This window comes from Xenopus tropicalis, chromosome 7, assembly GCF_000004195.4.
Source record: "Xenopus tropicalis strain Nigerian chromosome 7, UCB_Xtro_10.0, whole genome shotgun sequence".
Classification (NCBI taxonomy): Eukaryota; Metazoa; Chordata; class Amphibia; order Anura; family Pipidae; genus Xenopus; species Xenopus tropicalis.
In genome coordinates this window covers 6,549,804-6,574,575 of record NC_030683.2, presented here as the reverse complement: position 1 = coordinate 6,574,575, position 24,772 = coordinate 6,549,804, and the positions used below count along the sequence as shown (strand labels likewise).

Sequence of the window (24,772 nt, the reverse complement as noted above, 5' to 3'; positions counted from 1 at the left end):
TTCACCTTTGAGTTAACATTTAGTATGATGTAGAGAGTAATATCCTGAGACAATTTGCAATTGGCCTTCATTTTTTTACTATTTGTCATTTTTTAATTATGTTAGGTTTTTTTTTCTGCAGCTATCTGGTTGCTAGGACCCATATCACCATAGCAACCAGGATGTGGTTAAAATGAAAGTCTGAGATATGAATAGGGGAGGGGCTGAATAGAAGGATAAGTGATATAAAGTAACAATAACAATAAAACTGGAACCTCACAGAGCAATAGGGTTTTGGCTGCTGGGGTCAGTGACCCCCATTTGAAAGCTGCAAAGAGTCAGAAGAAGAAGGCAAATAGATCAAAAACTATAAAAAAAACAAATGACAAAGACCAATTGAAAAGTTGCTTAGAATTGGCCTTTCTATAAAGTTAACTTAAAGCTGAACCACCCATTTAACTGGAGGCTTCCATGGGATATTTAAGGCCTCCATAAAAAAGTTCTTACTACAGTTCCATTCCTTATAGAGGATCTCTGGGGCCACTGAAACCCAATCAGCCCAGGGCATGGTGATGCAAAGCCATTTCTGACATATACATTGGGGCTATGGGGGATTTTATGTGCAGGGGGTTCACAAGAAAGGTGGGGGTGCTCCATCACACCTGCTTGCATGAGTTTGTGCTTACATTCAGTTCCTGGTTGGATGGTTGGTTGGATTGTTGGTTGGATGGATGGTTGCATGGATGGTAGGTTGGATGGTTGGTTGAATGGATGGTTGGTTGAATGGATGGTTGGTTGCTTGGATGGATAGTTGGTTGGATGAATGGATAGATGAATGGATGGATAGTTGGTTGGATGGTTGGTTGAATGATTGGTTGGTTAGTTGGTTGGATGGATGGTTGGTTGCTTGGTTGGTTGGATGGATGGTTGGTTGCTTGATTGGTTGGATGGATGGTTGTTTGAATGGTTGGTTGGATGGTTGGTTTGGTTGGTTGGTTGATTAGTTGGATGATTGGTTGGTTGGTTTCCCAAGCATAATGATGTCCATGCAATTATTATATGCCCCAAAGTATAGACAGACCTGAAAGCAGTCAATTATCAATAATTTATCAATAATATTAATGGCGACACCCACAGAGGTGCAAGTAGAGACTTTTAAGGTGATGTGTAAGAGGAATCTTTCATTATGAATCATAAACTTTGGTGGAAAGTTTCCATATTGATCTCTTTGATGGGGTATCTATGGTCCCCATTCTCTCTAATGGGCTGGGGCTGCTGCCGACCCTACTTGTGGCAGAGACATAATCCTGACAATTTTCCCTTCCCGGTGTTCCCTACTCCCCACGTAGGCTGACTGCGTTTGTAGTGAAGTCCTTCAGCAAGGCTCATCCCTACATCTTCATAGATGGAGACCAACTAAGCCAATCTCTCACTTGGCTTAAAGATCATCGCAAAAGGAACGGCTGCTTCCAGAGTGTGGGGAAACTCTTCAACAATGCTATGAAGGTACCTCCTGGCCAGTAAACATGGCTACTGCTCATTAACTTTAGTAGTCATTACCCAGCAGGCCCAACGTATGAAGAACATAAACATTCAATGTATGGGCTCAACTACTTTTTGTCTTATAGGGGGGAGTGGAAGATGATGAAATATCACTCTCTGCTTACATCACCATTGCGCTAATGGACGCCGGTCTGCCGAAAACGGTGAGCAAAGTGGTTATGGCTACATAATATAAACTATAGTTAGTAGTAGAGAACATGCACATTGTTCCAGTGCAGGGCAACTGCATTGTATTATAATTCCCCTAATACCCTTCCAGCAGAAATCCATTTCTTCCTGTAGGACCCAGTGGTGGCAGATGCTTTATCCTGCCTGAGGAAGGCTGCCAAAGATGTGAGCAGTGTGTACACCCAGGCTCTGCTGGCCTACACTTTCACTCTGAGTAACAATACTGAACTCAGGGAGATGCTGCTGGCTAAACTGGAGGAGAAGGCTGTGAGGAAAGGTACGGAACTTGTGTCATGTGGTGAATTACAGCCGAAATAACGACTGATCCATTAAAGAACATTTAGTACTTGTACAAGGGAATCTATGTGATTCCACCTCCTTCCAGCCATTGGTCCTTTTGGTCAGCCAGTAATAACTGGAGCTCTCAATGACAAAATGAATTTTTCAGTCTGAGGGCAAAGCCACCATTATGGGCCTTATTTACCACTGCCCGATCCAAGTATTAGAGCTTTAACGGATAGAAAATTACTGGGTTCATTTTTGCCCCAAGTGCAGTGAGCGAAGTGCAATTCCAAGAGAGCAATGACCATATTCTTTCCTGACAATGCAGCGAGATTGATAAGTGACCCCCACTGTGTCAATCCATTCAAAAAGATCACTTTCACCCCTTTATTAATTATAATGAACACCAAGGTATATTGTACCATTATAGTCAGTGCTGCACTGTATGAATGAAGTTTCCTATGCCATGATCCTTGCACCCAGATCTGAGGGACAATACTGCAGTAAAGCAATAACTACTATTATTATTGTTTTTTATCCTTAGATGGGCAGCTCCACTGGGAGCTTAAATCTGCTTTTCAGGCCGCTGACCTCCCATACTGGCACCGGGCTCCCTCAGCTGAGGTGGAGTTAACCTCCTATGTGCTGCTGGCCCTTCTCTCTGGCCCCAACAAGGACCTGGGCAAAGCTTCTGAGATAGTCAACTGGCTGAGCAAGCAGCAAAATCCTCATGGGGGGTTCTCTTCTACTCAGGTAACTGGAAGGAGGACAATAGGTGGGAGTGGGAAGTACTGTAGGTGACACTGGGAAGAGGTTGGTACTGGGAATAGCACAGAGGGAGTACAAGGAATAATAAAGGAGCACAGGGTTCTGAAGGTGATACAGAGGAGACTTCAGATGACATAAATGGAGACTGTTGGGTACATTAAGGACACTTTGTGCCAGATTTAATTAGATGAGACTTCTCCCTATGCAAGTCCAGATTGGCCCATAGAGCCAGATGCAATCCAACGAGAAAAACGTATCTCACTGTTTATCCCATGAGAACTCTATTCTATAACTCTAAGTCTATGGGGAAAAGCTGGAGCTCAATTAGTAGAATCTCACCCATAAGTTTTCATGTGATAAACCATAAGAATTAAGTTTTCTGATAAAAATCAATGTGGCCCTTTGTGTAACATACTGAAGGTGGCACTGATGGAGTGGGATGTACTGAAGGTGGCATTGATGGAGTGGGACGTACTGAAGGTGGCACTGATGGAGTGGGATGTACTGAAGGTGGCATTGATGGAGTGGGACGTACTGAAGGTGGCACTGATGGAGTGGGACGTACTGAAGGTGGCACTGATGGAGTGGGACGTACTGAAGGTGGCATTGATGGAGTGGGACGTACTGAAGGTGGCATTGATGGAGTGGGACGTACTGAAGGTGGCATTGATGGAGTGCAACGTACTGAAGGTGGCACTGATGGAGTGGGACGTACTGAAGGTGGCACTGATGGAGTGGGACGTACTGAAGGTGGCACTGATGGAGTGGGACGTACTGAAGGTGGCACTGATGGAGTGTGATGTACTGAAGGTGGCACTGATGGAGTGGGACATACTGAAGGTGGCACTGATGGAGTGTGACGTACTGAAGGTGGCACTGATGGAGTGGGACGTACTGAAGGTGGCACTGATGGAGTGTGATGTACTGAAGGTGGCACTGATGGAGTGGGACGTACTGAAGGTGGCACTGATGGAGTGGGACGTACTGAAGGTGGCACTGATGGAGTGTGACGTACTGAAGGTGGCACTGATGGAGTGGGACGTACTGAAGGTGGCACTGATGGAGTGTGATGTACTGAAGGTGGCACTGATGGAGTGTGATGTACTGAAGGTGGCACTGATGGAGTGTGATGTACTGAAGGTGGCACTGATGGAGTGTGATGTACTGAAGGTGGCACTGATGGAGTGTGATGTACTGAAGGTGGCACTGATGGAGTGGGACGTACTGAAGGTGGCACTGATGGAGTGGGACGTACTGAAGGTGGCACTGATGGAGTGTGACGTACTGAAGGTGGCACTGATGGAGTGGGACGTACTGAAGGTGGCACTGATGGAGTGGGACGTACTGAAGGTGGCACTGATGGAGTGTGACGTACTGAAGGTGGCACTGATGGAGTGTGACATACTGAAGGTGGCACTGATGGAGTGGGACGTACTGAAGGTGGCATTGATGGAGTGAGACGTACTGAAGGTGGCACTGATGGAGTGGGACGTACTGAAGTTGCACTGATGGAGTGTGATGTACTGAAGGTGGCACTGATGGAGTGTGACGTACTGAAGGTGGCACTGATGGAGTGGGACGTACTGAAGGTGGCACTGATGGAGTGTGATGTACTGAAGGTGGCACTGAAAGGTGGCACTGATGGAGTGTGATGTACTGAAGTTGCACTGATGGAGTGTGATGTACTGAAGTTGCACTGATGGAGTGTGATGTACTGAAGGTGGCACTGATGGAGTGTGATGTACTGAAGGTGGCACTGATGGAGTGTGATGTACTGAAGGTGGCACTGATGGAGTGGGACGTACTGAAGGTGGCACTGATGGAGTGTGATGTACTGAAGGTGGCACTGATGGAGTGGGACGTACTGAAGGTGGCATTGATGGAGTGCGACGTACTGAAGGTGGCACTGATGGAGTGTGACGTGCTGAAGTTGCACTGATGGAGTGGGACGTACTGAAGGTGGCACTGATGGAGTGGGACGTACTGAAGGTGGCACTGATGGAGAAAGGCTTGTCTCATTCAGTTCCTGAGTTCCCCTAGAGCCCCATGCAACTCAATGAGTAAAATGTAAATATGAACAGCTCTACAGTATAATGTCCTTTTTAGGTCATGCCATCTACTGTGGCTTCCAACATGGACCTATATCTTCTGCAGTAGAACAATACGTTCCTTTTACAGTAACCAAACTTGCTTCCCTTACAAGTGAATGCACACCTGCTACTTGCCCAGGTTTTCCCAGGTCGGGCCAGAATTTGGCCGGTGCTTACTACATATTGGGTTGGTTTGTGCTGGATCTAGATAGGTCTGAACTTTGTATGTGTGAGCTGGAGATGTTTCTAAATGTTTCCTGATTTCAATTCAGCCTTCTGTGTTATTACTTTCTCCTTCATCTCACAGGACACGGTTGTAGCGCTACAGGCTCTTGCTGAGTATGCCGAGGCCACATTCTCTGACAAGGGAGATGTCACAGTCACAGTCACTTCCAAGACTGGGTTCCATCAACAGTTCCATGTGGATCAGACTAACCGGCTCCTGCTACAGAAAGCCTCACTGCCAGATATCCCTGGAGAGTACTCTCTGTCAGCCACTGGGAGCGGCTGTGTGTATGTACAGGTGAGGGGACACTCACTCTCTTACTATTCCTCAATCTGATAGATTCCCAGTCTGATTCAGTTCTCGTCCCACAGACTGTCCTGAGATACAACATCCCCCCACCTAGAAGTGACGCCACCTTCTCAGTACGAGTGGAGACCCAACCACAGCAATGTCCCCAGGAGCCAATGAAACAGATGGGCATAGACATTTACATTCAGTGAGTGTTCTCTTTTATTCCAATATATTCCACCATTGTGTCTCCCTACTGCTCTAGTACAGAAGCTCACACATTATCTCGTCTTCTCTCATTCTCTGGCTTCTGACCATAACCCATAGCAACCAATAAGATGTTTGCTTTTAAACAGGTGACCAGAAAATGCTACCTGCTGATTGGTTGCTATGGGTTGCTGCTCCTGGGCAAACTTACTGCCTTTTATTACATTACCCTTTTTGTGTTGAGCTCAGTATAAGGTAAGCGATTACAAACACTGGGGGGAGGGGGTTGCCTAACATTTTGGCACCCCCTAGTGATTGTTATATATATATAATATATATTTGTATGTTCCCCTAAGATTGCATGAAATGGACAGAATGAGTCCCACGGCTGCTTCTCTTCTTGCAGATACACAGGGTCTCGGGAAAAATCCAACATGGCTCTGGTTGAGGTCAAGATGCTCTCAGGCTTTACCCCTGATAAGAAGAGTATTGACCAGGTGAGTGACTGCCCCGCAGAACAGGGATATGTGACTTTCCAAAGCCTTGGTTTTTACTCCATGGATTGGCGTCAGCCTATTATAGCTGATATATATGCTTTAATCCTACTCATATGACAAATATGATGCCATTTATAAATATATAATATATAGTTGGGTCATTTCCCTATGAGACCAAATTGTAAATTATATCCTTATAAACGGTGCTTAGTGATGTCATCAGTTATAATCGGAGCTTAGTGATGTAATTTCGGTCACATGACTCACTAAAACTTGTATATTATAATAAATAATAAAGGATATTAGAAGTTACCTCGGCTTTTATATGGTCATGGAAATCCTCAGTGACTTATAATATCCTTATATGTTACAATAGGGGGCACTTTATTCACTATATATTATAAGGAACTCCTCGGGGGCTTATAATATCCCTATATGTTACAATAGGGGGTACTTTATTCACTATATATTATAAGGAACTCCTCGGGGGCTTATAATATCCCTATATGTTACAATAGGGGGCACTTTATTCACTATATATTATAAGGAACTCCTCGGGGGCTTATAATATCCCTATATGTTACAATAGGGGGCACTTTATTCACTATATATTATAAGGAACTCCTCGGGGGCTTATAATATCCCTATATGTTACAATAGGGGGCACTTTATTCACTATATATTATAAGGAACTCCTCTGTGACTTATAATATCCCTATATGTTACAATAGGGGGCACTTTATTCACTATATATTATAAGGAACTCCTCTGTGACTTATAATATCCCTATATGTTACAATAGGGGGCACTTTATTCACTATATATTATAAGGAACTCCTCGGGGGCTTATAATATCCCTATATGTTACAATAGGGGGCACTTTATTCACTATATATTATAAGGAACTCCTCGGGGGCTTATAATATCCCTATATGTTACAATAGGGGGCACTTTATTCACTATATATTATAAGGAACTCCTCTGTGGCTTATAATATCCCTATAGGTTACAATAGGGGGCACTTTATTCACTATATATTATAAGGAACTCCTCGGGGGCTTATAATATCCCTATATGTTACAATAGGGGGCACTTTATTCACTATATATTATAAGGAACTCCTCGGGGGCTTATAATATCCCTATATGTTACAATAGGGGGTACTTTATTCACTATATATTATACAGGCTATTCCTGGCTCTTGTGTATTACTAGAGAAAGCCTCCCCTTTTCTTCTGCCAATGACTTCTCAACATCTAAGATACCAAGTTGGGAGACACAGACATTTTTTTTGGACTCTTTTATGTGTGTTTTGGACTTTGATCTCAGACTTGTTTTCCTTTTCCCAGGTCATCAGATGGAACAACTTTATAATGTGGAGTGAGACCCAAACTGACAAGGTGACATTCTACTTAAGCGAGGTGGGTCACTTTGGTCTCCATGTCTCATGTCTCAGCATCTTTTTTCTACATTTCATGTACTTATATCCTATTAAGTATGTTTTTAAAGAAGACAGAACTGGTTTTTCTCCCCCCTTCTCCTAGTTAGGACGTCATCCAGTTAATTTCTCCTTCATGGTGGAACAAGAGGTTCTGGTGAAGAATCTCAGACCAGCCATAGTGAAAGTCTATGATTATTATGAGCCAGGTAAGGAGCTTCTCTCTAATTAGAAAATCCAATGTGACTGGCAAGTGGGGGAGAAGGGAATACTTAGAGAACATTAAAAAATATATATATATCCAACCATTATTCTTAACACCATCATTCGTTTGGGGTTTTAAAGCAATGCTATGTATGTATATGAGTACATTTTGGATTAGGAAGGCTCTCATATTGTATTGTAAGGCTTCAGGCAACAATGTTTGCTCTAGTCCTGTAACACACGGCTACCAATCGGATGTGTTATTTCATCATCTTGTTCACTGATTGGTTGCTATGGGCTATATGGGTAGTCAAGGTTTCCTTGTGTACAATGCACCAGGAAGTGCTAGGAAGGAGTTTGGTATTATAGGAGATGAGGAGATAAACAGAAGAGAAGGTCCATGTATTGTTGTCAGTGAATGGGCGGAGTAGTCGCCTTCCACAAATGTTCTCTGAGCCACATTCAATTGGATGAGAAAAGTTTATCTCCTGATTCATCTCCAGATTGTCCCATAGAGCCAGATGCAATTCAGCGCCATGTATCTCACATGAAAACTCTATTGAAGTCATGGAACTGAATAAGGAGAAAAGTTTCTTCAGATCAAATTGAGTCTCGTCCATAAGTTTTCAAGTGACAAACAATAAAATAACATTTTCTCATTCAATTAAATCTGTTACATCTAAAACCACGCGATGGCCATTTGATTAGCGTATATACTCAAGCATAAGCAGAGTTTGTCAGCACTCAAAATGTGCTGAAAAAAGAATCCTCGGCTTATACTCGAGTCGATTAGTAAGGGCAGCGTAGGGTTACATGTGCGCTCTGCTCATTCGTGCAATATATGCTTTTTATTAGGGCACCATATGCCATTGGCCTATGGGAGCAGCCCTTCCCTGTCTAGAAGACTTTTCCTAAATAAAGAATAGGACAAAATACAAGATTACTAAATAACTCTCTCTAAAAGCAAAGCACCAGGACAAAATGGTAGTAATTACCTGAGGTGAGTATAGACTTCTGCCCATTTTTATAGCTGAACTTAGCAACATAAAGAAGTGTTTTATATGGGACTTCGCAAAGACACAAAGACCATTTTGCACCCTTACTAATGCATTGCCAATAATCTCATTGCTAGCTAACATATAGAGATTAATGTACAGTTACTGCTTGCCATTTTTACACTGTTTACTCTTTTTACTTGAGATGCATGAATGAAGTGCTGTTACCCCTGAGTGTGCCTTAGCGGTAGCGGCTGCATTTCCCACCCTAGGCTTATACTCGAGCCAATAAGTTTTTCCAGTTTTCTTAGGTAAAATTAGGTACCTCGGCTTATATTCGGATCGGCTTATACTTTATTTAAGCTTTATTACTGTATACTTATTACTCATTATTTTACCAATTGAACATGACACACTAAGGTACTGGGGGCTAAACTAATCCCTGCTCTGTTCTTATTCTGCTTCCAGTGGAACATGCAGTTACCGAGTACAACTCCCCCTGCAGCTCGGGTAAGAACCCGGTACAGATCCAACGCACATACATGGTTCATACATGATATTGCACCAGTGATGAGCAAAACTGCCCCATTCGCTTCCCTAGAAAAATTTGGAAACATTTGAGAAATTTCACCGAATCTGTACAGATTTCATTGTTTAAGAAAATCTCAGTAACAATAGAGTTCATTAGGTAAACTATCAATATATTGCTCCTCAAACTGAACTCTTCATTCCCAACCATTCTGGGGCAACGTAAAGGTTGCAAATGTTTGTACCAGGTCTTCTAACTTCTGATTGTTCTGGTCCTGGTCATCCTTCTGGTGCTCCTTCTGGTCTGGTTTGATCCAACATTGCTACGGTCTGAATGTCTGGAGCGGCTCTGCAATGAGGTCTGTTCTTCTAACTCATATCAACCAATCAAAGGGTCACTGTCCCAGCAGGTCGCCAGTATATGCTACTAATGGACTGGTTGCTATGGGTTAGCAGACCTGGTACAAACCATGCCACGTTTAATACTTGTAAATCAGTTTATTAATGACTGACTGGCAGCCGTAGCACAAAAGACAAGGTAAGGAGGCCTTCAAGTTCAAATATGAAAAACAGGGCTAATCCTGCTGCCAGTCCCACCAGATTCCGTAGAAATAGATCCTGATGCCTTTAGCTTTTATATAAAGGCCAGTCTGCTTCTATTTGTGCCCCAGATGCAACGTAAGTTCAATATATGACCCCAAGAGTGTAACTAGAAGAACTAGAAGTTGCTGCAACCCATCCGTTCCCCAACCTGCAGACACTGGCCATGTTCCCACTGAGCCCCGTATTTCTCTGGGTCCCCTGGAAGCCACTGGATCTGCTGCTTCTGTTGTTCAGTTGTCATTATCCTTCTTGTACTTGCCCTTTACTTTTTTGGTCTCTTTTTTGCTTTGTCTACTGATACCCCAGTGACTCCAGTCCATTTCTCACGCAATTCTTTCTACTCTTCTATTCCTCTTTATCCATTCATTGTTTTCCATGGACCTTACTTGCTTTTCATTTTTTACCCCTTTCCCTATGGAACCCCCTCTTGTTTCTCTGTTGTTATTAACTCTTTATTATCATCTGTACAATGAATATTTGTTATCCCTTACCCTGCTCCCTATGTACATTAATTTACCCCTTGTTTGTATATATCACTGACAAGCTACCTGTAGACAGAGACTTTAATACAAATTTATATTTTAATCTAGATCCTAATTGGGTCAGTTGGAACTGTTATCATGGCCAAGTAACCAATAGCAATCAAGCAGCACTGGCTCATATTGCTACATAATGTTTATTGAATACACTTATTGGTATTTTGTTTCCTAGATGAAGACACGGGCAACATAATACAAGGAGTAGAAGCGCCTCGCTATATCAGAGATCCATAACAGATTCTGCAGCTGAACCCAAACCAACGCAGAGATGATAATAATAATAAATGTATTTAGCATTTGCAGTCTGACTGTCCCTTTCCCTAATGTTGGGCACAGAGGTACAGATGGTCCCTTCTCTGTAGGATCCTATTAAGTTCTTTTTAATACCAATAATTATCAGCAATAAACATGATACCCCTGTTCCAAAGATGATTCAGGCTGGGGGGTAATATCCTGATCCTTGTGTGTGGGGGGAGAATAAAATGTAACAGCCTTTCACAGTTTTTCCTGTTTTTGAAGAAAAATTTTTGCGTTCGTTTTTTTGGAATCTCCCATTTTACCTGGTAGGCATAATGGCATAATTCATTATTTTTCATGCAACTAGGCTTTCCCATATTAGTACTGGGGCATTAAGTTCCATCCCTGTGTCTACATGACTCTAGTGCTTTCTATCAAGTAAAGTAGATTTAACCAAATACTGTCATGGTTATTAACCCTTTCAGAGCCAATCAAAATGCACTTCTCAGGCGATCACTGACCTATTGTTACTTTATATTACTTATTTTTCTATTCAGCCCCCTCCCCTATTTATTTATCAGTCTTTCATTCAAAACACTCCCTGGCTGCTAAGGTAATTTGGACCCTAGCAACCGAATAGCTGCTGAAACTCCAAGCTGGAGAGCTTGGTTAGAGCTTTCTGGTTAGAAAGAAGGCTCGGTATTGGGTGTTGGTAACTTTTATAAACTGCTGATTGTGTGATTTTTTGGGCCGGCCTGTGATTAAGCGCTAGGTTAGCTGTCTATCATTTCTATTGTGATGTAATTCAAGTACTGTTTTTACCTTTAAACTGACCAAGAATAACACTCAGCATGTACTTACCCATTGTGCCACTAGGGGCCGCACAAATATATTTCTAGATGATCTATTTGGACTTTTCCCAGTTGGCCTGTAGAGAGAAGGCTGCTATAAACATTTACACCTATAATTCTCTTTATGTTTTACTTTTAAAAGTCATAATTCACCGGAATTTACAATTCTGTTATGGGAAAAGCAGCATAATAAAATAAATTTGGTTGGTATGACGATGATCACTATTGTTCAGCGTCGGTCTATTCAGTTACAGTAGGTCTTACACGTAGTATAGACATTTAAAAGTAGGTGGCTGTTGGATGGTAATCAGTATATGCAGTGGGGTGTTACATTTTATGTCAAGGAACCTTGTCCACCTAGGCCTCCCACCATGGGGCTCCAAATTTCTTTTTGGAACCTCTGGCTAGCAGAGTAAGTTTAATGGGGCAGAGTTTGATTTGCCCGGGTAATCCAGCTTTAAACTGTAGGGTGTGTGGGTCCCATCCAAGTCATTGCAATGATTTTTCTTGCATAGTATTGGAGTGTTTTGTATCTGGTTCTGGCATGGTTGGTGCTTATTAACTCATCCAGGATTCCCAGTATACACACCTGGGGTGTCAGAACTTTGGGGAATTCCAATTTGTCTGCTAGGAGATTTATGACCTCAGACCAAAATGTGGCTACATGTGGGCAAGACCAGGCCATATGTAAGAAATTTGCCTCCTCCATTCCACACCTAGGGCATCGTGCTTCGGGGTTGCGTCCCACGGACCTCATTCGTATGGGTGTGAGATACAATTGGTGCAGCCATTTAAATTGGACAAGTTTATCTCTTACTGGAAATAAGTAGTAAGTAGTAATAGTCTTCCTCTGTAAGATCTGGGACATTGGACACCCACTAACGATGGGCTGTTTGGAATGGGGAGGGGGTTGTTTGTAATAGAATTTTATACAGTGTAGATGTAGGTTTGGTTAAAATAGGGGACCAAAGTGCAATTTCAAACTGGTTGGGAGGTTTGTATGTCAACTCCACCAAACTGTGCTTGGAATACCTGCCTAAATTGGAAATATCAGAATTGGGGGAGAGTGGGTTCTTCAAGTTTCTCTTTGAAGAACTCATATGTACCCAGTGCGGAGCCATCAAGTGTGTCCTGCAGATGCCTGATCTGTTTGCGTGGCCAATACAAAAAGCCAGGAAACTTATAGAAGTGGGGGAGTTGAGAGTTTGCCCATAAGGGTATATACTGGGTGTTACAGTTGGGGTGTGTTGTGGATACATCTTGAGTGCTCGGTTCCAGGCTTTCCTCAGAGTTGTCATTACCGCTGGGAGATTTTTGTAGTCTGTAATTGCTCTATATGGGAGATGTCTAAGGCCCTCCAGTGACCCTACTGTTACTGCTTGCAGAGTCATATTTGGGTTGTATGGGTCAGGATCAAACCACCATTTAATGTAGTGCAGCTGACTAGCCAAATAGTAAAGGTATTAGTCTGGTAGTCCCAATCCAAAGTCTTTGGTGGGAGGGGTTAGTTTCTTCCAAGCAATTCTAGGTGTTTTGCCTCCCTATATAAAGTGTTTTAGGGTCTGATTAACTTTTGGGGATATGGATAGGAGAGTTATGGAATATATATAGAAAGCGTGGCAGGTGTTAGGGGACGTTTGGACCACATGGGTAGGGTGTTATTTAAGGAGGATGTGATTGGATCAAGGTTTAGTATCATATAGGTGTTTAGGTCTGGGTGGATTTGGATTCCCAAGTACTTAAATGCTTCTACTGCCATTAAGGGGATGTCCTGTGGTAGAGCAGGAAGTGGGGTTGGGTCTACACATATCAAGGCAGAGTTATCTCAATTCATTTGCAATCCAGAGAGTTTCCCGAAATGTGCTATGATACTGGCCAATGTGGTTAATGAGGGGCCTGCGTCTGCTAAGTAAACCAGCAGGTCATCTGCATATAAGGAGACTCTTTCCTCCATTGGTCCCTAGTGCCAACCTTCCAGTGCCGGGGTTTGCCTGATTAGGATAGCCAGGGGTTCAATGGTGAAGGCAAACCTCTTGTGTCCTCGACTCTTAACTTATTGCAGCTGTATTTATCTTGTATCTATCTGTATTTATTGTTGTACTTTGTATTTATCTATTATTATCTTAATAACCCCCTGTTTGTATTAATGTATTCTACTGTACAGCGCTGTGTACAAAAGTAGCGCTTTATAAATAAAGATATAAATACATATATATACAATAGGGGGGAAAGTGGGCATCCCTGTCTGGTGCCTCGTGTGAGTGGAAAGGAGTTAGATGCTATTCCATTTCCCTTAACCTTAGCTGTAGGTACAATATCAAATTTCACGGGAGCACTTACCGGACAGTCAGTGTGTGCTCAACGTCCATGCCGGAACCCAGACGGCCAAAATTCCCAAGCAACAGAAAAGGTTTGTACGGAGCAAACAACCACTGCTGTTTAAAAATCTTTCACTTTATTGCAGTCTCTTTAAAAACATGTTGTACACAAAACAAACGAAACCACACAAAACGCGTCAAGCGTGTGGTTTCGTTTGTTTTGTGTACAACATGTTTTTAAAGAGACTGCAATAAAGTGAAAGATTTTTAAACAGCAGTGGTTGTTTGCTCCGTACAAACCTTTTCTGTTCCTTAGCTGTAGGTGTCAGATATAGCATACAGATCCATTTTATGAAATTGTACTCTGTCTCTTGTCTCTGTCTATTGTTTTGTATCTGAAGTCGTGCTATGTATAACATGCTGTAGGGAATTTGTGCCTCTCTGAGGTGTTTCTTAATTGCTGTGTATGTAGCCCTTTGTTTTTGTACAGCTGGTGGGAAGTCCGGGTATAGGGAGACCACTGTGCTGTTGAAAGTAATGGGGTCTAGCACCTTTGAGGGCCACATCGCGGTCTCTATAGTTTATCATGCGTAGGAGAAATTATCTTGGGGGGGCCCAGGGGAATGTGACTTGGTGGGGACCCTGTGGGTTCTCTTAAACATGAATGCATTGGGGAAAATTTTGTTGCCAAGAGTCTGTTTAAGCCAGCTTTCTATGAAGGTCTAGGGCTTCTGACCTTCTGTCTTTTCAGGTAGCCCCACAATACGGACATTGTTTCGGCAGAGTCTGTTTTCCAAGTCTTCTGATTTGGCGCAGGAGAGCGATATCTACCTTGATTTCCTCCAGTTGTGTTGTAGTAGCTGTTCGCTTGGCGTGGGTTGTGATGTCTGGTGATGATGAAGGTGTGAAGGTGATGATGGGGTTGAGTCGCTATTTGTGGTGGGCGGTCCAGCGTGGAGATTTTTCCCGGGGAGCGATGCGGATATGTTTGGGAGTCTCTCTGCTCGGTGTTGCGGGTGTCAGCTCGCGTCTGGGGGCTTACAGAGTGGGTTTTATTGTTAAGACCCCGGGAGCGCCAAAACCCGTCTGAACACACCCCAATACTCTTTATGTTTAATAGTTACTGTGTCCCTTTCTCTTTCATGTGTATCACAGGGTGGGCCGAGTCAGGGCAAAAGTCGGACACGTAGGGGTTAAATAGAAACCAACGTGCTTGAGTGTTTCACCTTGAAAATGACTAACCTGTTTATAAAGTTATAAGGTTCATGGCAAATGTATAAACCAAAAAGTACACGGGGCAGTTATATACGTGATTTTTTTTTATTACTATACTACACTGTTTACATAGCAAATAATTTACAAAGTGGAACTTCTACTGCCAGACCGTTTATGAACATTTTGCGCTTTTTCACTTTGGGGGCCTTTCCAAGGGGGTAATTTTTGTTTACCTGGGAAAATAATGTATCGGGGGGTTTTTTGGCACAACCTAAGCTTTCAAAATATGGTGAAATGTTTGTGGAATTTTATTTCTGTAACAAGATATAGGTTTTTAAATGTCTAAAAATATTAACACATCAGAAACATGGATTATGTTATGCGCCAATACCAAATATATATAGTTTTATGGAGATTTCTCACTTGTATAGGTCACAAACTCCCAGCAGAACCCTAGGAACCTCCCAAAGCGCTGCTCCAGAAAGCCGCACACTCTAGATTTCAAGGCCAAAAATTCCACTAACAGAAGGTTTATCCCAGAAACGTATATGTTTTTGGAAAGAACAGATTCTGGGGAATCCAGAATAGGTAGAACTGTCTGTCTGCTCCAAACTACCAAGTTGCAATGCTTTCCTAAATGTACCAGTTTTTTTAAAAATTTGCAAAAGTTTTGAAAAATCGTTAGGTACCAAAACAAAACCCCCTAAATATGAACGCCAGGGGTCCCCTAAACAGTTTGATGCCCAATATGCGCAGGTTTAGCTAGGTATGTGCCATGTAGGGGCCCCAAGGTAACATACCCCCATATGATCATTTCTGTTGTTTCAGTTACTGCAAAATCAACACATTTACTGCATTTTATGGTGGCTAAAACCATAAAAAACGAAGTTTACCCCAGAAAACCATATATTTTTGGAAAAGCAGACATTCTGACAAATCCAACATGGGTAAGGACGCCTTTCTGCACCAAAGTACCAATCTGCAGAGCTTTCCTAAAGTTAGCGTTTTTAATGTCATTTCTAAAAATCACCTGGAAACGTTGCATACTTTGTATTTATCTATTATCTTAATAACCCCCCGTTTGTATGAAAGTATTCTACTGTACAGCGCTGCGTACATAAGTACATAAATAAAGATATACATACATACATTCACAACAGACGAAAAAACCTTTAATATGAAGAGGCCAATTCTCAGTCATATATGTAGGTGATGAGGGAATGGGATACAGGCAGGGAAGGGCTGGCCCACTGGGGTAAAAATCCTATTTCTGCTGAGCCCCCTGAGCTTGCCCTGCTGCCCTACCACTGGGAATGTTTTACTCCACTTTTTACACAGCATTATAAATATACCCCTTAGAGTCTACATTGGGTCCAATGGACCCCATCCAACAATCTGGTAATAAATGAGCACCACTGTGCCCTCATTTTGCTGGGCCCCTATATATATATATATTATAGCACAAAAAGGGATTTGGAAAATTTAGCATCTTATGAATGCGCCAATTAAAAATATTTAATATTGGGAGCGTGGCCTGACTCTGAACCTGAGAACACACATGGTGTAAGAGCTCTGCACCCAAAGTCTCCAAAACCTGAATATCCAGCACCAGAATCGCAATGACCAAGCAAAAGAAAGCAAAACCTAAGGTCAATACTGATGGGAACACTTCCCAAAGTAATATTGGCTCCTTTTTCCGCTCCAGAGATGAAAGAAACAACTATCTCTCTGACACGCGGCAGCCATCTTGGACCAGTGGCCTAGGTGAGGAGGCGGCTAGAGAAGGAGACACACAAGCTCCAGGCTCCCCCTCAAAGCTTACACAATTGCAAGACATACTTACAGATCGGATTGAAGTCCAAGCTCAGATACATGCCAGACCACAAACTGAGGTGGACTCTACAGCCTCCGGTGGCAAATCCACAGCGTGGAGTTCGGCCGACGGCACGTAGTGGCGCACGGGGGAGAACTTCCCAGAGATAAACAATCCCTATAAAACCCCTATAGATACAAAACCCCCCCAGATACAAAACAATCGCATGGACAAAACAAATAAAAAATTTATCCCAGCAGCCACGTGGATATGCGCAATCCAATACTCCGCCTGGGGCCTATACGGACGCCCCCGGAGAGTCGGAGCCATTGCCACAACACACTCTTAACCAGCCTAACCCAGCGACAGATGGTATACCCATCACTTATGCACTTACAACTGAACTGCAAGTCATCAGGGAATCCCTGACAGGCCTGCCCATTAAAACCGATTTAACCAAACTGGTCGGTAAACTGGAACAAACCCTCTGGACAGAAATCTGTGTCTAAATAAAAGTATCCAGCAGATGGGCACAAGAGTAACAACCCTGGAAGGCAACTACATGTCCCAATCGGGCCAAATAGACTCCCTTCAGAGAACAGTGGAGTCCCAAGCCACACAGATTTTATATCTCCAGCAACACCTTGATGACCAAGAGAACAGAAGCCGACGCAATAACATCAGCATCAAAGGCCTACCAGAAGCCAAAGGTGCAGAAGAATTGCGCCCTTCCGTACTGGGGATATCCAACCAACTACTTGAAAGACCCCCTACCGCACATATAGAGATCGATAGAGTGCATAGAGAACTGCACCCAATACAAGCGGAAGCGACTCAACCCAGAGATGTCATCTGCAGAATACATTTCTATATGGAAAAAGAGCAGATTATGGCCAAGGCAAACCAAAGAAAGGAGTTTGACTTTGATGGTGCAAAACTGTGCTTCTTCTCCGACATATCCAAATCTACGCTGGCACAAAGAAGGGCACTACGCCCACTTCTTCATGTTTTACAAACAAAAGGCATCAAGTACAAGTGGGGCTTTCCATTTGCCCTCACAGCTTTCTACAAGGCTAAGCCAGCAACACTAAAGATTGGTCTAAAATTTGGTCTATTTATGACTACAACTTACACCTACAAATGATACTCGTCTATAACATTCACATAGGTCCATGACAACATAGTTTGCTCAAAGATTCAAAGAACCTAAGTGCATACAGCAACCTGACTCAGGCTCCCGAGAATGGAGCTTCATCAAACTATTAAGCCAAAACCAAGATATCCTTTGACTGATTATAATAATGAAATAATGGATGGCTCCATATGGTTCCCCGACCGCTAGAATCCATGTCAATGGCACCCTATCTGACCCCCTCACCCTCTCCAACAGCACCTGACAAGGATGCCCACTGTCTCCTTTACTATATATATTAACCATGGAACACCTGTTAACAGCAATCAGAAAGAATGATCTAATACAAGGGGTCAGGATAGGAGACAGAGAAATTAAAGCTGCGGGTTCACAGATAACTTATTACTGTATGTAAAATCTCCCTTTCTCTCCATCCCTCCACTTCTGCGAGAATTAGAGAGATTTGGACACCACAGCAATTTCAAAATCAACACCACAAAGTAGGAAGCACTAGACGCCACACTATCAGCCACTGAAGCCCAGCGAATACAACAAAACTTCCCATTCATAGGCAGCTAAATGTACTCAAATACCTAAGGATCCTCAAACCAAAAGACATCTCCTCAGCCCCTAACATCAACAACCAAAAACTACTCCCGCAGATCATAAACGACCTAAAAAATGCAGTCCAACCCAGACTTAAACCTAATTAAAATGATCATATTTGTACATAGTTTTCACCACATACACCAAAAAGACTGAATATAAATAGAACAATACTCGACATACACACCCATCTCAGCCACACCTTGGATAAACCCAAGAGAAAGACAACATAGTTACATAGTTACATAGGATTGAAAAAAGACCAGTGTCCATCAAGTTCAACCCATCCAAGTAAACCCAGCACACACAACCCACACCTACCAATCTATACACTCACATACATAAACTATATATACAGGTGCTTTTCAAAAAATTAGCATATTGTGATAAAGTTCATTATTTTCTGTAATGTACTGATAAACATTAGACTTTCATATATTTTAGATTCATTACACACAACTGAAGTAGTTCAAGCCTTTTCTTGTTTTAATATTGATGATTGTGGCATACAGCTCATGAAAACCCAAAATTCCTATCTCAAAAAATTAGCATATAATGAAAAGGTTCTCTAAACGAGCTATTAACCTAATCATCTGAATCAACAAATTAACTCTAAAAACCTGCAAAAGATTCCTGAGGCTTTTAAAAACTCCCAGCCTGGTTCATTACTCAAAACCGCAATCATGGGTAAGACTGCCGACCTGACTGCTGTCCAGAAGGCCATCATTGACACCCTCAAGCAAGAGGGTAAGCCTGCCGACCTGACTGCTGCCCAGAAGGCCATCATTGACACCCTCAAGCAAGAGGGTAAGCCTGCCGACCTGACTGCTGCCCAGAAGGCCATCATTGACACCCTCAAGCAAGAGGGTAAGACACAGAAAGAAATTTCTGAACAAATAGGCTGTTCCCAGAGTGCTGTATCAAGGCACCTCAGTGGGAAGTCTGTGGGAAGGAAAAAGTGTGGCAGAAAATGCTGCACAACGAGAAGAGGTGACCGGGCCCTGAGGAAGATTGTGGAGAAGGACCGATTCCTGACCTTGGGGGACCTGCGGAAGCAGTGGACTGAGTCTGGAGTAGAAACATCCAGAGCCACCGTGTACAGGCGTGTGCAGGAAATAGGCTACAGGTGCCGCATTCCCCAGGTCAAGCCACTTTTGAACCAGAAACAGCGGCAGAAGCGCCTGACCTGGGCTACAGAGAAGCAGCACTGGACTGTTGCTCAGTGGTCCAAAGTATGTCATTCGGAAATCAAGGTGCCAGAGTCTGGAGGAAGACTGGGGAGAGGGAAATGCCAAAATTCCTGAAGTCCAGTGTCAAGTACCCACAGTCAGTGATGGTCTGGGGTGCCATGTCAGCTGCTGGTGTTGGGCCACTGTGTTTTATCAAGGGCAGGGTCAATGCAGCTAGCTATCAGGAGATTTTGGAGCACTTCATGCTTCCATCTGCTGAAAAGCTTTATGGAGATGAAGATTTCATTTTTCAGCACGACCTGGCACCTGCTCACAGTGCCAAAACCACTGGTAAATGGTTTACTGACCATGGTATTACTGTGCTCAATTGGCCTGCCAACTCTCCTGACCTGAACCCCATAGAGAATCTGTGGGATATTGTGAAGAGAAAGTTGAGAGACACAAGAGCCAACACTCTGGATGAGCTTAAGGCCGCTATTGAAGCATCCTGGGCCTCCATAACACCTGAGCAGTGCCACAGGCTGATTGCCTCCATGCCACGCCACATTGAAGCAGCCATTTCTGCAAAAGGATTCCCGACCAAGTATTGAGTGCATAACTGAACATAATTATTTGAAGGTTGACTTTTTTTGTATTAAAAACACTTTTTTTTTATTGGTCGGATGAAATATGCTAATTTTTTGAGATAGGAATTTTGGGTTTTCATGAGCTGTATGCCACAATCATCAATATTAAAACAAGAAAAGGCTTGAACTACTTCAGTTGTGTGTAATGAATCTAAAATATATGAAAGTCTAATGTTTATCAGTACATTACAGAAAATAATGAACTTTATCACAATATGCTAATTTTTTGAAAAGGACCTGTACAACCAGTAATACTAACTGTAGATATTAGTATCACAATAGCCTTGGATATTCTGATTGTTCAAGAACTCATCCAGGCCCCTCTTATAGGCATTAACAGAATCTGCCATTACCCCATCACTAGGAAGGGCATTCCATAACCTCACTGCCCTCACTGTGAGGAACCACCTACGCTGCTTCAAATGGAAGCTCCTTTCCTCTAATCTAAAGGGGTGACCTCTGGTGCGTTGATTGTTTTTATGGGAAAAAAGAACATCCCCCAACTGCCTATAATCCCCCCTAATGTACTTGTACAGAGTAATCATGTCCCCTCGCAAGCGCCTCTTTTCCAGAGAAAACAACCCCAACCCTGACAGTCTCACCTCATAGTTTAACCCTTCCATCCCCTTTACCAGTTTAGTTGCAGTCTCTGCACTCTCTCCAGCTCATTAATATCCTTCTTAAGGACTGGAGCCCAAAACTGCCCCCCATACTCAAGGTGAGGCCTTACCAGGGACCTATAAAGCGGCAAAATTATGTTCTCATCCCTTGAGTCAATGCCCTTTTTTATACAAGACAGCACTTTATTTGCTTTAGTAGCCACAGAATGACACTGCCTGGAATTAGACAACTTGTTATCAACAAAAACCCCTAGATCCTTCTCCATTAAGGATCCCCCCAACACACTCCCATTCAGTAGATAGTTTGCGTTTATATTATTTCTACCAAAGTGCATAACTTTGCACTTATCAACATTGAACCTCATTTTCCAGTTTGCTGCCCAGTTATCTAATTTTGTCAAATCGCTCTGCAAAGCGGCACATCCTGCATGGAACTTATAGTTTTGCACAATTTTGAGTCATCAGCAAAAATAGAAACAATACTGTCTATGCCCACCTCCAGGTCATTAATAAACAAGTTAAAAAGCAAAGGACCAAGGACTGACCCCTGCGGTACCCACTAACCACACTGGTCCAATTAGAAAATGTTCCATTTACCCCACTCTTTGTACTCTATCCTTCAGCCAGTTCTCTATCCAATTACAAATATTATGTTCTAGGCCAATATTCCTTAATTTGATCATTAACCTTCTGTGAGGTACTGTATCAAACGCTTTAGAAAAGTCCAAGTAGATCCCATCAACTGCCATTCCAGCATCGAGGTTCCTACTCACCTCCTCATAAAAGGCGACTAAATTAGTCTGGCAAGATCTGTTACGCATAAAACCATGCTGGCACAAACTAATAGTATTGTGAACTGCAATGTATTCAAGTACCCTATCCCTTATTACCCCTTCCATAAGCTTTCCTACTACTGATGTCAGACTAACAGGCCTATAGTTTTCAGGCTGAGAACGGGATCCCTTTTTAAATAATGGCACCACATTAGCAATCCGCCAGTCTCTCGGCACCATGCCAGACCTCAATGAATCCTGAAAAATTATGTGAAGAGGCTTGGCAATCACAGCGCTCAGCTCATTTAATACCCTGGGATGAATCCCATCCGGCCCTGGACCTTTGTTTACCTTTACATGTTCAAGTCTCTTTTGAATTTCCTCCCGAGTGACCCATGCGTCAGTAGCTAAATTACTAGAACTGGGCATATTACAAGGGAAGCCTTCATTATCTGGCTCCTCAGATGTATAGACAGATGAAAAATAAGAGTTCAAAATTTCAGCTTTTTCCCCGTTCTCATCAACCAACGTACCCCCCCGTGATAATAAAGTTCCCACCCCTTCTTGCTTCATTTTTTTACTATTCACATAATTAAAAAATAATTTTGGATTCTTTTTACTCCTAGCTGCAATATCCCTTTCCATCTCTATTTTAGCTTGCCTGATAGCTTTTTTGCTGCTTTATTTGCCCCCTTGTACCTGATGAAAGTCCCCGCTGTCCCAGCTAACTTGAATGCTTTAAAAGCACGTTTTTTATTACCAACCTCGACACTAACACTTTTATTCAGCCATAAAGGTTTTGCTTTGCGATGCCTCTCCTTGCTTACAAGGGGGATATACTGTTGTGTATACCTACAAAGCAATGTTTTAAAGATGTTCCATTTTCCTTCTGTGCCTAACCCCATGAAAAGCCTTTCCCAGTTGACACATTGCAGAGATGCCCTTATACTGGCAAAGTCTGCACGTCTAAAATTGAGTGTTTTAGTTACTCCCTTATAGAGCTGTCTCTGCAGCATTATCTCAAAGGAGACCATGTTGGGATCACTGTTCCCCAAATGCTCACCCACACAAATGTTAGAGATGAGTTCATTATTATTAGAAATCACCAGGTCCAAAATAGAGTCATTCCTAGTGGGTTCTTGAACCGCCTGAAATAAAAAGTTGTCATTTAGCATATTTACAAACCTACTAGCTTTTTCTGACTTAGCCCCCCCCATTACTCCAGTCAGTGCCGGATAATTAAAGTCCCCCATAATAACAACTTGACCCAGTTTTGAAGCCTCCTCCATTTGCAACAATAGCTGGGCCTCATCCCCCTCATCTATACGGGGGGTTTATAGCATACACCAATGATCATTTTCTTTGTGACCTTCAGCCCTACTGAAATTTCTACCCAAAGAGATTCAACGTTTTCATTGGTAATGTCTTTATTACATGGCTTTAAATCTGACTTTACGTAAAGACAAACCCCTCCACCCTTTTTAATCTCTCTGTCCCTCAACATAGTAATACCCTCCCAGTGATATTAAAACAAATACTCCCAACCTGGGATAACCTCCTAAAACACTAACCACTCTCACACAGTAATGGACCTATGACACCTCTAATAGGAAATCCTTCCTTCCCCCCCAGGTCTTCTCAGCCATGGCTTTCTTAATAGAAGACACACTGAGAACCTACCCTTCATACAAATATGAGCCCCCACAGGGTTACTACCACTGGACAAAATCATGCAAGCCCCAATACAGAGCTTCTCACAAAAATTTGCATCCCATCAACTGACACATTGGTTACAAACACATCCGGAGAGAGAAAAGCTGCTCAGGGACACAACACAACACAACAACCTTTGGTGATATATGCCTGGCCAGGGACCCCCCATCTCACACCATCTCTCAAATCTATGCTATATTACTAGACCTGAAGGGTAAGCAGCCTCCCCACTTCACGCAACAATGGGAAAAAGATTTTAATCATTCTTATACAGAAAAGGAGTGGGAGGACAGCTTTACCCTAACACACACTAAAGCGCAGATTGTCGCTAGATGATATAAATGCCCGGCCACCCTGCATACCATATTCCCCAATGTATCAGATAAATGCCGGCGATGCAACACCCAAAAGGGTGACATGAAACACATATGGTGGGAATGCTCCAATTTACAACCCTTCTGGACCTTAGTGTCCAAAACCATCTCTAAAGTCCTATGTCTTGAGCTCCAGCCTGATCCAGCTCTAGCCTTAAGGTCCCCATACCGGGGCCGATGGTCCCTTGGAAAGAATCGGCAGCTTATCGGCCCGTTTAGGGGCAGAAATGAGGGGCCTGCCCGACCGATATCTGGCCTGAAATTGGAGAGACTGCAGCGTTGTTGTTGCGGTGGCCCCCCTGGGAAATGAGAACTCTGGGCTTCTGTGAGGATGGCTACTTGAGGGTTTCCATAGGGGGCATGGGGGGTTGAGGGGCCTGCCCGACCGATATCTGGCCTGAAATTGGGCAGATATCGATCGGCCAGGTTAGGAAATTCAGTCGGATCGGGGATTGGGGACTGGTTGATGTGGTCCCCGAACCGACTGCCCCATTGCCGCCAATATAATTCAATCATTTGGCACCAGGGAATTAGCCTACATGCTCCCTGATATCGCCCACCCGTCGGTGGGGATATTGGGTAAAGATCCGCTCGCTTGGCGACCTTGCCTAGCGAGCGAATCTTAACGTGTATGGGCACCTTTACTCTCTATTCCCCCAACTAATATGCAAATACCTATTAAACAAAATGGATTCCTTGCCTTCTCATTAACGGCAGCCAGAACAGTAATACCCAGACTTTGGAAAAGCACCAGACCAACAGTGGGAGACTGGGCGATAGAGCTGAACCACATAATGAGAATGGAGGAAATGCTGACACACACTATTAAATCACGTGAACATTTCACTAAAGTCTGGACAACCCAGATTCTATACAAAGAATCCCCAGAATACAACAAATTACTAGCAACCCTATCCAGACTCAAGTAT

At 43.0% G+C, this 24,772-nt stretch overlaps 1 protein-coding gene across 6 annotated transcripts in view; it reads left to right on the top strand.

Annotated features, from left to right (window-relative positions):
- The window catches only part of a2ml1 (alpha-2-macroglobulin-like 1), a 214,001-nt gene extending 203,123 nt beyond the window's left edge, over positions 1 to 10,878 (top strand). For 2 of the 6 annotated variants that reach the window (XM_031904782.1, XM_031904778.1), the window contains exons 30-36: positions 5,158 to 5,373; positions 5,448 to 5,572; positions 5,978 to 6,068; positions 7,418 to 7,489; positions 7,613 to 7,715; positions 9,174 to 9,215; positions 10,548 to 10,878. In XM_031904782.1, coding sequence (XP_031760642.1) covers positions 5,158 to 5,373; positions 5,448 to 5,572; positions 5,978 to 6,068; positions 7,418 to 7,489; positions 7,613 to 7,715; positions 9,174 to 9,215; positions 10,548 to 10,609 — 711 coding nt within the window. In that variant the 3' untranslated portion in view covers positions 10,610 to 10,878. Of the gene's footprint in view, positions 1 to 5,157; positions 5,374 to 5,447; positions 5,573 to 5,977; positions 6,069 to 7,417; positions 7,490 to 7,612; positions 7,716 to 8,565; positions 8,652 to 9,173; positions 9,216 to 10,547 lie in introns of those variants that run through there. The other 4 variants (XM_031904781.1, XM_031904785.1, XM_031904784.1 and 1 more) reach the window with 4 other exon arrangements.
- Positions 10,879 to 24,772: the final 13,894 nt, after the last annotated feature.